A 14,082-nucleotide genomic window follows, 5' to 3' on the forward strand; every position below is an offset into this window, starting at 1 on the left:
AAGTATTTTATCCTTTTTTGGTTTCTATATTAAATGACATTGTATCTTTTAAATGGTTACTGCTTGCAGTTTTGTATATATGTTTCAGGTGAATTTTATATTATGGTGCTTTACAGAAATTATTATCTTTAGTACTGATTCTTTGTTTTGTAGGTGTAGTATTACATGATCTACATAGAGATATAATTTAATTCTTTCTCAAGTCTTATGCACCTAAATGCTTATGATTATTAGCTTTTATCTCCAATACTTTGCTATATAGTAGCACGACAGAGGACATAACTGCTTTATCCTAATGGGAGTTGTTTCTCCATTAAGTAGGATGCTGGTTTTTGAGTTGAGGTATAAAATATTTCATCATGTTAAGAAAATATATCTTAATTTTTATTTTATTTTTCTGAAATTAAGAATGAGTGTTGAAATTTGTCAAAGGCTATGCTACATTTTACTATGTGTTCACAATTATTTCTTTTTTCCCTTCTATCATGATTTATTGTTGGGAGAGAACACTTCACCCGTACACTGATATTGGGTTTGAGCTTGTGACTTGCTTTAAACAATGGAATTTGATCAACAGTAGTAGCGTGACAAGTTCAGAGTCCGAAGCATCATATGTTTCTGCTCACCCCACTTGTGTTTCTGCCTCTACCATCAGAAAGACATACCCTGGGTAGTTGCTGATCCCAAATGGAGAAGCATATGGAGTAGACCTGAATCCATCCTGCAGCCTGAAGCATAAGCAGCCCTGCCAACCCACAGACTGGTGAGTGAGAACAAGGAAAATATTTGACGTTGTAAGCCAGTGAGATAGTGGGGGTGTTTGTTACTCACTATTTTCACCCTAGTAATAGTTCACTAACACAAAGTCCTTTGTGTCATCTATACATCTAATCATATAACATCTTTCTCCTTAGATCTAACTACATGATGAACCATAGGAATGAATTTACTAATATTGAAGCTTCATTGTCCGGGAATAAACACCTCTTAATTATGATGCACTCTTTAAACATGTTTTTAGATTCTGTTTGCTGACATTTTATTTAGGATTGTTCCATTGCTAGTCATGAGTGAGACTGCTTTATAGTTTTGTGTGTGTGGTGTGTGTGTGTGTGTGTGTAATCTTACCAGGTTTGAGTGTCAGAATTATAGTTGTTTCACAGAGATCATTTGAGAGTTTTCCTTCTGTGCTACAATTTAAATGGGATTAGGCTTATCTGGTCTTTGAAGGTTTGATAGAATTCCCCTGTAAAATCATTTGGATCTAGTTTTTATAGTTCGTTCCTTGATAACTTTTTCTCTTTCCTCTATGGAAATCTGTCTATTTATGCTTTCCATGTATAGCAAGGCCAGTTTTGATAAGTTGTATTTTCTTAAAAAATAATTCCATTTATCTAGGTTTTCCATTTTATTTGTATTGGATTGTGTAAAGTAGTCTCTTTCAGTATTTAAAAATTTACCAGTGTCATTGGTTATCTCCTTGCTTGTATTTCTTATTTGTTTTTTTCTGCCTTTCTTTCTTTATTGGGTGAGTTAATGGTTTATCTATTTTGTTGTTGTTGTTGTTGTTTTTACAAGAAGCCAGCATTTTGATTTATTAGTTTCTACTATTGTTCTGTTCTCTACCTCATTACTTTTGCTTTTAAATTTATTATTTCCTTCCTTCTGCTTTCTTTTGTCTTACTTTGTTGTTCTTTTCTTATTTTTAGATGGGAGCTCAATTTATTTATTTTCATTTTTTGATGTGTTTTTTTGCTGCAAGAATTTAAGGCTATGGCTTTTCTGTGATCACTGATTTAACTATATTCTATTGATTTTGTGTTTTCAATATAATTCTTTTTTAGAAAAACTGCCCCTTTTGTCCTAAAAGTTACTTAATAGATAATTTTAAAATTTCCAAATGGAATTTCTAGTTTTAGAAAGAGCAGACGAGCAAGACATGGAAGTAAAGATGCTTGCTCCACTTCAGGCTTCCAGAACTTTTAGTTTTGAATGAAATTGAAAATCTCAGTTATTACCCGAAACTGCATTTAAAAATTTTCCAATACAAGGGGACTGTTTATTATCTATGGGTGATCAAAATAGCTAGGGAAAAAAACTGCTATGGAACCTATCAGGTTTTCATCTGAGGGCAGCAAAGCAATAAATTTACTGAACAAATTAATGGTGAGTGATGAGAAATAATAAAATTGACTTGTGATTGCAGTTAGGGTTTCGTTAGCTTTTTATCAGCTTTGTGAAAATTAGAAAAAGGTGTCCCACGGGGTGTAAGAGTCCTGCATGGTTGGAGGATTTCTGGCTGAATAGCGACCCCAGCTTGAATTCTGTTTCTTTAACTAGGAACCTTAGCTCAACCAGAAGCTGTACGGTTGATCCAGAAGACCCTGGATTGCTCTCTACTAAGTGTAGCAGTTTCGTTAAAATAGCAACTGATTGCTAAGACAGTACATCTTGAATGCTCTCACCACAAAAAAGAAATGATGATTGTGTGATAGGCTAGAGAAGGTGACAAGCTAGAGGTGTTAACTAATGCTATGGTGGTGATCGTTTTGCAGTACAAGAGCAGATCAAATCATGTGGTACAACTCAACTTACACAATATTACATGTCATATATAATTCAATAAAGCTGCAGGAAAAAAAAGACAAAAGAAAAAAAAAGAAAAAGCTACCACCAAACTCATTATATTTGAGACATAAGATTTATTCACACACACACAAAATAATCACAACCAAATATACACTAATTTAAAAAACAAAAGGTTACAGTGACAAAATTTTATATTCTCTTTTGTAAGTGTGTAAAAGTATTTGTTTGCTTCTACATAATTTCTATTCATGAAAGAATAGCAAACATTACAATGCAGTGATAGCTTGCATTTCTTATATGAAAAGAACATAGACCAAACCCTGAAGCTTTTAGTTTACAAGGGTGTTACCATGAAGCCACACACTAAACTAATGATCAAAACCAGTATCTATTTCCAGATCCATATACATATACATTCACCAACTAAGCTGAGAAATAAGCATTTCATATTCTCTCTCATCCTGCTACAATGTATTTTTTCTTTTTACTAAAAGCAGAGTAAGAAATTGCCTTTTCTCCTTTTAATTGACCTCAGAAGATGCACTATCTAATTCATGAGAAATGTGAAATTTCAGGTGTTTATCTTCTTCCACACTCTTGGAGTCTAGGACTCGTTCCTTTTCATGGCTTTGAACTATTTGGCTGACGAGTTCACTGCTGACCTCAGAATTTTCCTGACTACCAATCTCATGGGAATGCTTATTGCTCTCATCACTTGCTCTCAGCTTATACTCTCTGGCATGCTTGTGGCTCTTTGTTTCCATACTGTGGTCGTCCGGCTGACTTGTTTCCTGACTGTCTTTCGCATGGCTGTCCCCGTCAGAAGTCCCCCGCACAGTCTGGGAAAGAAGGACGGCATTGAAGTCATCTTCCATACTCTCACTTTTCACAAGTGATGTCAAGTCCTCCTCTGTAGAATCAGGATACTGAATCACAGAACAAACGGAAGAAGAATTAAATGAAGAGCCACGGATGGGAACATTGTAATTCTGCTTTCTAAATTTTAGGCCAATTTATATGAAAATTGTCTAAATTTGGCTGAAGCAAAAAACAGGACTAGCATGTTACTTTGTTTTTTACCGAACCTTTTCACATATTCATCTCCTTTAGTTTAATAGATACATCAATTATGCATATGATAAAGACTATGACGTAGATCTGATGATCTCTGTTTTACACAAAGGGAAAGTGAATTGAAAGTTAAAAAGTAAAATGATTCATAAGTGGCAAGGCTATGTGTGAAAATCAGATCCTTCGACTGCAGATTAAGCATAATTTGCAACTCTGCAATTCGTCTTAGGTATTTAACTTCAAAACATGACCATTATATTGTGAAAATAATTGCTGTGTTCCAAAGTTTTTTTCTTTAATCTAAAAAAGTGAATAGAATAAATGCTTTATAGCCAGGATTTGGAAAAAGATCATTGTAATTGAGAGACAAAAGTAGGAAGAAATTGCATGGACTTAAACATAAAATCACCAAGTGAGAAAAGGTTTTGTGTTCCATAGTCATAAATTAGGGGCACCTGGGTGGCTCAGTTGGTTGAGTGCCAGACTCTTGATTTTGGCTCAGGCCATGAGCTCAGGGTCGTGAGCTCAGCATGGAGTCTCCTTGTCCCTCCCCCTCTACCACTCCCCCTGTTCTTCTCTCTCTAAAATAAATAAATTTTAAAAATCTTAAAAAGTCATAAATTAATAATGCTTACTGAATGAATGAATGAATGAATAAGTGAATGTGAATAGACACACTCTGGTTTCCTAGAATTGGGCTCTAATCATAAATATCTGATGTGTCTGTTTAAGGATTTACCTGGACTTCGTATCTGTGGGACTTCTTAGATCTGGACCTCAGTCCATGAGCCACACTATCACCTCGGCCATCATTTGAGTCTCTTGTGGGGACAGCTGGAGTGAAAAATTGGGTTGCTGGAATGTCAGTGGGAAAATCAGTGACCAGTTCATCAGATTCATCAGACTGGTTAGAGTCGTCATCTACGTCATTGGAATCAATGGAATCCTGGCTGTCCACATCGTCTCCGTCATCTTCATCCACATCCTCATGGCTTTCATTGGACTTGCTTGAGAGGGTCTAAAAAATGAGATGGCCAGAAAAAGTTGGGTAAGGGTTTTTACTTTCCCTTAGTCTTTAGAGTGCATTAGTCTTTCAGACTAATTTGGTTTCAGAATCTTTGCATTCACAACAATGTATTCAGTGGCTTCTAGGAGTAAAAGTGAGTATTTTCCAATCTCTTTTTTAACACCAGGATAAATGGAATCATAATCTGAGGTATTTTTCTTGCTTTTCCATAAGTAATTACTTTCATAGACATTTTCAAGCCATATATGTGAGTATAACATTTCTATGGATAACAGTGCTTTTCCTTGTTCATATTAGACATTATTTCATTTACCAAATTCAATGATGAAGTAAATACAGATACATAATTGTGAGATTACTTTTTATTTGAAATGAGAATTCTCAGGAGATTGGAACATCCATATACTAATGCATGCACCAAAACCTGACCCCCCCACCATCGGCATACATAAGCAAAAGTAACTCCATTATGCTTGTGTATAAACTGCAACTCAAATCTGTCAACCAAATTAACCACTGAATGTCTGATTAAACTTCTGATTAGCAAATATACTTGATTATTTATCTAACTTTCCCAGTTAGAGTTTCTTAACACATTCAAACAGATCTTAAGGAAAACAAATTTATCTCTTTGTTTAGCAAATATATCAATACTCCTAATAAAAAGAATAGCTGTCACATAAACCATTATGTTAGGAACAGAACTGCCCTGAGACAAAGTCTTGGCTTTCGTAGGCATTATTAGATGCTTATCAGATATTAGATAAGACATCTACAAAATACCTTAAATAAAATGTTAAGAGGCTTAGTATTTCAAATAACAGACATTAGTAAACATTTCCTACCATACTAAACTTATCTGAAGAAACCTGGTATTTCTGACGTTGAGTAAATACATGTTTTCTTCCTGAGCAAGTTTTAAATTGGCAATTTACTATAAAATTTGCTAATAGAATATTGTCAGAATCGAAGCCAGGCCATGTCATTAGGAGAAAGAGTGGCTTCTTTCATCTCTCCAAGGCATGGTCAGCTTCTGATTCACGGTGAGAACTCACCTTCTGTTGGAAGTTATCATTTTCTTGAGAGAGCACAGTATTCTGAAGAAGGAGGGACACATATCAGTTTACATCAAATATGTCTCATATTTTAATTCAAAAGTTAGCCTTTTCTATCCAAAGCAGGTCTTATTTTTCAGCCTCATAAGTGGGTGGCTTAAAGTGGGGAAAAGCCAACATAACCAGATCAATTGCTATCCTAAGCTCAAGTTTACCAACAGGTAGGAAGGATCCATTTAATTGGCCTGAATGGCCTCCATGATGGCTACTTTTTGTTGTTGTTCTCTAAATGAGAGAAATTTAATTCTTAAAATTAGTTAAAGTTAAAAATATCTGTAGTGCTAGGAAAGTCTGCTTCTGAGATGGGTCAGGCTTTAGCCATGTGGCTACAGCACCTGGGTGTTTGTTGTAAAGCTACAAAAAATGTTGCATATTTATCATTATTAAAAAAAGAAACATAAGGATCTCTAAGTGATCAACTGAAAAAACAAGTATACTTCACTGATCTTGATGGATAAGCATAATATGCCTCTGTATGGTCAGCCAGAGCCTTACATACCTCTTTTATCATTTCCTTTTTGTTGCAGATTCATTTAATATACTCTTACATAGCACTTACTTAGGTCAGGCATTCTTTCAAAGTGATTTACAAATATTTATTCATTTAATCCTCTCAACCCCCTGTGAGATAGGTATCATTATTATTCCCATTTTACAGACCAAGAGAAGCTCAGCCACAGAGAAGTTAAGTGGTAGTAGGTGGCAGAGCCGGGGTTCAAATCCAGGCAGACTGGGTCTTCGCAGCGATGCATGCTGTGCATGCTGAATACTGTGCATTCCTGTCCTATGCTTACGAGCTGAAATTTCCCCTCAGATAAAGCACATCTAAAGCAGAGGTGCCCTTAATTAGTGGTGATCTTCATTGTTTCCTCTATGAAAAGAGGAGGAACTCTCTAAGACTGCATTGTCTGATACAATATCCTCCGGCCATATAACATGTGGTTACTTAATTTAATTAAAATGAAATATAATAAAAAATTCAGTTCTTCAATCGCACTAGCCACATTGTGAGTTCAGTAGCCACATGTGTCTAGTTGCTTTCTGGGTGGACCGTGCAGAAATATAATATTATTATAATATTAACATCATCACACAAATGTTCTATTGCTCCAAGGTGCCAGAGATGTGAATGGAACGGTCTTTCCTTTAGCCCAGTTATTTATCTGGAAAATGATTATCCTAGTGCAGAGGAGTGGAAATTGCTCTGAATAAGTGTCATCTGATGGGCTGTATCACCCAGAGCCAATCCCTTCCCTTCCCTGTCATTGAGAATGAGAACGCTGGCCGTTCCATGGGTCCCTTTCACAGCCAGCCACTGGGTGGGGGAAGGGCAGGGAGGCAATCAAGTCAGTAGCATGTGGGGTTTCCTCCCAGAGCTGACTGCAACCAGAGCAGCTTCATATTGGGCTACTCTGAAAGCTTTTGCTGAAGGAAAGGGTTCCTTGCCTGAAAAAGATGTGAAACTACTGTTCTAGAGGAGTTCCAAGTTTCCCTACTTTTTTTTTATTTAAAAATATATAAAGATGATATGTAAATATGTTATAATTTATATATATTTAATATATATGTTTCCTGCTGCTACATGTAATATGGGCTCAGAGAGAAGGCATTTATAAGTTAAATTTATGATTTAAAACAACATAACATGAAGACAATATAGATGAACAAAACAAACAGATTAAAATCTCCCTAATAGTTATAACACTCACAGATAACCAATGTTCATCTGCAGAGGGAAAGCCTTATAACTTTCACATATTTCTGACTAGCTCTAAATTTCTAGGATTCTGGAAGGTTGAGCTCTTCACTTATCTCCTAAATACAACTGAATAATTTATACTGTCATAACTTTATGTGCCATATTTATTCATGAAAAAGTCACCAGTTCTTGCCCAAATAGTGTGACCTCTATCTTTTCTGGAAATGTTAATTTTTCTGGCCTATTATTGTGCTTCAATACTTGTTTTCTCAAATCAGTTGGAAACCAGTCATATCTATACCCACCTACTTGCGCACCCAAACACATGCAGCAAATACTTCTCCGAATGTCTTCATTAAGCAATCTATTTTCAGTGACCCCAGGCAGCTCTATACAGGCCTTTATTCTGTTCATCTGGGATTGAACTCTGTGTGCCTTCTAGTCTGAGCTCTCAGGACAATGCCCGTTTGTTGTTTGGCTGGCACAGTTTCACGTATTTTGGAGGGGCATGTACATCTACGGCGCTGGTCAAAGAGTTATAATAAAGGGTTTGATTTGGTCTTATGTTTGGTTAGAAAGTTGTTATCTAAAGTCAGCTGACAAGCATAATAGATCCAAACAGCTTAAGAACCTTTCTTTTTATAATGGGTTTCTTAGCAAGTATCTTAGGAGATATTATGAATATTATGGTCATGTAAACTGTCCAGTGTGTGAGACAAATTTTAAACTCAGCAAAGCAAAGGATGGGATTTTCTACGTCTAGTACAGTATGTTGACTCATGGAAAGAAAAAGTCACGTGACTTCACATGACTTCATAGACTGCAGATGAACATTGGTTATCTGTGAGTGTTATGACTATTAGGGAGGTTTTAATTCTATGGCCCAGAGCATTATTTTATTATACAAAAGAACTAGTTTGGTGTTAAGAGCATATATTTACTAAAGACTATACAACTCTTCTTCAACTTGCGATGGGTTATGTCCCAATAAGCCCATCGAACGTTAAAAATACGGTAGGTCAAAGATGCATTTAATACACCTAACCTACTGAGCATCATAGCACAGCTTGGCCTACCTTAAACATGCTCAGAATGCTTACATTAGCCGGCAATTGGGCAAAAGCATCTAATACAAAGCCCATTTTATAATAAAGTGATGAATATCTCATTTAAAGTATTGAATACTATACTGAAAGTGAAAAACAGAACGGTTGTACGGGTAGAGAATGGTTGAAAGCATATCGGTGTTGACGGTCGGGATGGCGTGGCTGACTGGGTCTGTGACTCACTACCGCTGCTCAGCCTCACAAGAGTATTGTACCGTGCATCGCTAGCCCAGGAAAAGGTCAAAATTCAAAATCTGAAGTATGGTTTCTACTAAATGCGTATCGCTTTCCCACCACCGTAAAGTTGAAAAATTGTAAATGGAACCATCGTAAGTCAGAGACCATCTGTAACTGTACTTAGTACTGGCCTAGGCTGAAAGCGGACAGTCAATAAATACTTATCAATTAACGGCTTGACTATGATAATAAGTAAAATGGCAACAAATATGTTTGTGGTGACTCTCGTGCAGCTGCATAAATAATTTAACTACATGATAAACCTAAAAGATGCTTACCTGCTTTTCCTCAGAGCTCCCAGAATCAGCCTGCTTAATCTTCGAAACAGAAAAGATGAAGCAAGATTACAATGTGAATGTGTTCCTAGCACAGGGGAGCACACAATTCATTTATTTTGAGAAATTTCCTTTAAGATTCAGCTGTACTCACCGGAATGGCGTAGGCAATGCCTAAAAGGCAAAAGCAAATCACTGCAAGTCTCATGGTGATTTTTCCTGCAAGATATTTTGTAAGGAATATTTGATTTCTTTGATCACTGTAAACAGTGATACCTCTTTATGCTACCACATTACAAAATATTTACAAATAAATATATTTTCTGTAGAATATTTTCTACCTTTTGGAGAAAACTTTTGTTTCAATCACTATGGTCTTTTGAGTTACTATTTGTAATGCCTCCTCTTTACTCCATCTCTCACTATTAGGCAAGGGAGAGAGGAATTTCATAAGACTATATTCGACTTCAAAATTTAGAGTTCCAGGGATTATATCATTACTACCTGATATCTCCAGTTATCTCAACCTAAAAACAGATCATTAGTAATTTAATTAAAATAATAAGCTACTGTTGGAATATTTATTTCTCAGGGAAGAAAAACACAGAGAGAAAATAAAACCATAGAAAGAAGCTTGCTTTCTTCATTTTTCCAGCATGCATTTTAAGTGTGATTTTTAACTAAATTATTAAAAAGGTACTACTTAGGCAAAATGAGGCTGTCTCAAAACTCAAGTTATTTAAGAAAGGCATTCTAGAAATTTGAAACAAAAGCCAAAACATTGAAAATAGTCAATGGCTTTTCTATTCATGATAATAAGTCTGCATAGTGTCATACAGGTATCTTGGTGAAGAATTTAACAGCTAAATACAGAAGTGAAATATTCAGAAAGAGTTTTTTTTCCCCTTGAAAATAGGATGGATACATTAAATCATTAAAACATAGCATAATTATTAGCTTACATTACCACTAAAGATCCTTTTCCGCTTAAACGCTTCCACAGCCGTCTACCCATTAAAAATAATGTACATATAATCATTTGAAAGGGGCATAGAATTTTTCTTTTTTTTTTTTTTCTGATTGGAAGAAATAGGTTCAGTTCTTTTGAGGACTCCAAGAATTTTTGAGTTCTATAAATGACTGGCTTTCAAAATAACCAGTTACCTTTCTTCCAGGAAATCTGCAATGTATCTGGCATGCTCAATTAAAAGACTAGAACAGTGTAAGTCTGCTTAACAGCTTTACAGTTCAACTCTTTTCCTTACAACTTGCCCTCCCCCCTGAAATGAAGCTGAATGAAGCCTAGGACAGCAATGAAGTTGAACGCATAGGACAGCGAAGTGCGGGCTTACCTTGCTCTGTGGCTGTCTGAGAAGAGAGCCCAGTCCCGGATGAGGCTGCACTGCTCGCCTTCTCTTCCTGCTGCTGACAATCAGGACCTCCCGGAATTTAAATGATGCTCCAGACAGTCTCCACCAACACAGGGAGGCGGAGAAATGTGTCATGAGGTTTTTTGCCACTGCCCAACCCACTTGCTCCCACACTTCCCCCTCTGGTTTTTGTGGTTAAAAAACAAAGAAACAAACACACAAAAACTACTCTACAGTTAAAACGTTACTGATGTACAGTATCATTAACTAGCTTTTTCATTTATGGGACTGGCATTCAGCATCATGGAAGGGCATCTAGGGGTCCTGTAAAAAGTGGGGAGAAATGACTGGTTCTTTTAGAGAATTGATAATGTCTGAATTAGAAGAAAAAATATGAATATAAGTCCATCTTAAATAAAAGGAAATGGAGTAGATTTTTGTTTCTTTAGGGTTAAATACCAGATTAAGGTAATATATGCAACCAAATTTGCCTCACAATTATACTCGTTTAACAGCTGCAAGGCTATTGTTCAGGTGTAGGAAGAGGCTCCCTCCATCCTTTGCTACTCAGGCTCAGTGCTGTGATTTCAAGTATGTAGCAGCTTGTCATTTAGACAAATGACATTACTAACACTAAGTTCCATGTTTATGCCCCTTAAGTTGGATTTACAATGACCGTTCAAGGACACGAATTTTTGTCGCACCGTTTAAATTGTTTGGAGGTGGTGAATCAGATAATCTGCTATATAAGACAGAAGAATGGTAATTTATTCTATATGCTGCAGAAGTAAAGCAGCTTCTCACTGGGAGAGTTAACTGCTTGAGAAGGCTGCTTCTGTGGCCAGAGTGTGGCTCTGAGTCCCACACTGACATCCATTAGCTGTGTGACCTTGGGCAGATCACTTAGCCTGCCTGTATTTGTTTCTTCATCTGTCAAATGCACATGCTATTACCTAGCTCGTGGGGGTTGTGAGAAGTTTTAAATGAATTAGTATGTGTAAAACTAACAATGCTTGGCACATATTATGTGTATATTTTAAGCACTGTGTGTCTTAACTATTCCTGAAATTTTTAGGAAGAGCATGTAGTCATCATACGTAGTGTCTTTAAGTGGAATAGGTTATTAGAATGAGGCTAGATGTAAGGCCTTTAAACTGCATACATCAAGAGGGTAATTTGCACATCTCTACAGGAATGGATTGATTTATGAATCATCTTTTTTCTAGTTTTTCTCACAGGATATATAAAATTTGTTACTTAAATAAAATTGAAAACTTTTTCTATATTAAAAAAACTTTACTGGGTATTTAAAAGGTATTTAAATGAAAGAAAATTACAGATGAATTTTGAATATTGGAACAGAAATTAGGGGTAACAAAGCTCTGAGTCCATTTTAAATATTTAATATTGTTTTGAGATTACTAAACTTCTTCATCTACTTTTCTCAGTTGTGAAATGGGGATTGCACTATTCATTTACCTCACATCTCCATTATAAGAATTATGTGTGAGATTAAAGGTAAATGATCTTATTTATTATTAGTTCTATCTAAGGTGTTGGCTCCTATTTACTAAATGCTGCTTTTAATAGAAATATGGATTAAATAATTTCTTGCAGTGTTATTCTATAACTATAATTCATAGGTTTTGTGGACATTTGGTGGGGGGGGAGGGTATGTCTATTTTGGATGCATTCCAAATGAGTTGATATTATTGATTTGTGGGATCTAATCACACATTTTAATAATACAGATGGCAGCTATCTCTATAAAACATAAAGCACACAGGTTATAAACTTTCAAAATAGATTTCTTAGTTCTGCTTTTAAAAATTGCTTTTTCCCTTTAAATGTATTACCCACATAAATTTGTCATGTTGTCCATTTAGCGGGGGGGAAGTTCACAAATTCTAAAAACAAGATTTCCACAGGACTCACTATGGTTTACTCTGTGCCCACGGGAATGATTTAATACAAACTTAGATAGTTACAGGAATAGATTTCGCTGGAGTGGAGCCATGTTGAGATGAACCGTATGCCCCACCACAGGACTCTTCCGGTCATAGCTCCAAAGTGCCACACGATGGCAGCATTTCTGAAAGGGATTTCAGACCACAAATCTGGTTTCTCTTGTTTTCTCACTTGGGGAAGGATAGGACATTTCACATATTTAATGACAGAACTGTAAAACAGCTGTGGGGCCTTCCATTTCTTGGAATGCCAGGTGAGAAAATATTTCCCAACAATGCTCTGCTACACAATAACAAGGAACACAGAGGCCATGAGAACTAAAGCATTCCTGTTCTGCTCTGTCATAGCTTTCCTCAGTCCCAGGTAGACACTATTGTCTCCTTCCCCACTTCCCACATTGACTCAAAAGGTTACTGATTCTGAGATCTCGCTCAGGGGAAAGACTTGTGAATTCACAGTTAAAGAATGTGTCTGGGATGTTTCAGAGATGAGAAGATAAAGTGATTTGTAATGGAGGCAGCTGTGCAAAGAATGAAATGGATAATGTGTTCATTCTGACTTTTGAAGAGGCTCGTTCTTGCTCTTTGTAATTAAACATGCTGCTGACGCTTTTCTTTTTCTGAATAAGATTTTTCAGTTGTCAGAATTAACGTGTTAAATGATTGAGGTCAGAGAGTCTTGATCTGTTTCCATTCTTGTTTAGGCTAACGCTTGGTTGTTAAGAGTCAAAATGTCAAATCGATCCAATTCCTTGTAAATCTTGTATGTGGAAAGGAAGAAGTTTAGTTGTTAAGCTGGAAAGCAAAGAGGGATTTGTGATTGTAAAATAGAGACACTATAAGAGGAAATATGGGGATATACAGAAAGCACTGTATTTTTTTCTTGAATGACATAAAAATTCTCATATAATGGAAAAATTGAAGTGTCCAAATGTCCCTGTTTTGTGGAGTTTTTTAATACCAACTTCCAGTTTATTTGGATATTTCTAGTTATACTCTTAGTAAGGTACAATCAACTACTTAAACTTTTTCAGCTCTGCAAATAATTATTTTTTTCCCCTGAAACAATGTTCAGATAAAAATCTGGTATCTTGGTACTATCACTAATCTGTCATAGAGAAGTTGGAACTGTAACTAAGCAGAAACCTACCACAGTATTCATCATTTGTAGTCTAAGGAAGAGGGGCATTATTTATTAGAGGAAAGGAAACAAGGGTGAAAGGTAAGAGGGTGCTGTTTTTAAGTTCAGACATGAAATCAGAACATTTCAGAAATAGAAAAAACAAACACCGTAAAACTTTTATCCTATTGCTCAATAACTTAAATAATGAAATTCAGCTCCTGAAAAAAGTGGCCTTACTATTGGTAAACATTACCAATGTTTAACAAAAGAGAAAAGTTTCATTTTAGACACATAGAATTGTTATAGAGTAAATAAATATTCAATAAGTTGTTAGTGATTAACCACTCAACTCTCCATCCTTAACAAATTTTGAGCACATAGTTTGTGCTTATCAATTCAATACACTAGGCTTGAATTCATAGTATATCATATGTGGATATCTAATATTTGCTGGTACTCAAGAATCAGATAGTGTTTTTCTATTAAAGTATTATTACCAACTC

At 35.8% G+C, this 14,082-nt stretch overlaps 1 protein-coding gene across 2 annotated transcripts; it reads right to left on the reverse strand.

The window, feature by feature from the left end:
* Window positions 1–2,688: 2,688 nt before the first annotated feature.
* On the reverse strand, window positions 2,689–10,559 carry SPP1 (secreted phosphoprotein 1). Of its 2 annotated transcripts, XM_044912677.1 has the most exons (7): window positions 10,472–10,559; window positions 9,274–9,338; window positions 9,123–9,161; window positions 6,083–6,156; window positions 5,743–5,791; window positions 4,400–4,678; window positions 2,689–3,515 (listed from the first exon to the last, which is right to left on the reverse strand). In XM_044912677.1, the coding sequence occupies exons 2-7, from the start codon at window positions 9,325–9,327 to the stop codon at window positions 3,111–3,113; spliced, it is 900 nt and encodes a 299-aa protein (XP_044768612.1). In that variant the 5' UTR covers window positions 9,328–9,338; window positions 10,472–10,559; the 3' UTR covers window positions 2,689–3,110. The 2 variants fall into 2 exon arrangements, with proteins under 2 accessions (XP_044768612.1, XP_021558011.1); XM_021702336.1 differs by lacking the exon at window positions 6,083–6,156 and having other exon boundaries at window positions 5,743–5,784.
* Between the last annotated feature and the right edge of the window lie 3,523 nt (window positions 10,560–14,082).

Source organism: Neomonachus schauinslandi, chromosome 2, assembly GCF_002201575.2.
Source record: "Neomonachus schauinslandi chromosome 2, ASM220157v2, whole genome shotgun sequence".
Classification (NCBI taxonomy): Eukaryota; Metazoa; Chordata; class Mammalia; order Carnivora; family Phocidae; genus Neomonachus; species Neomonachus schauinslandi.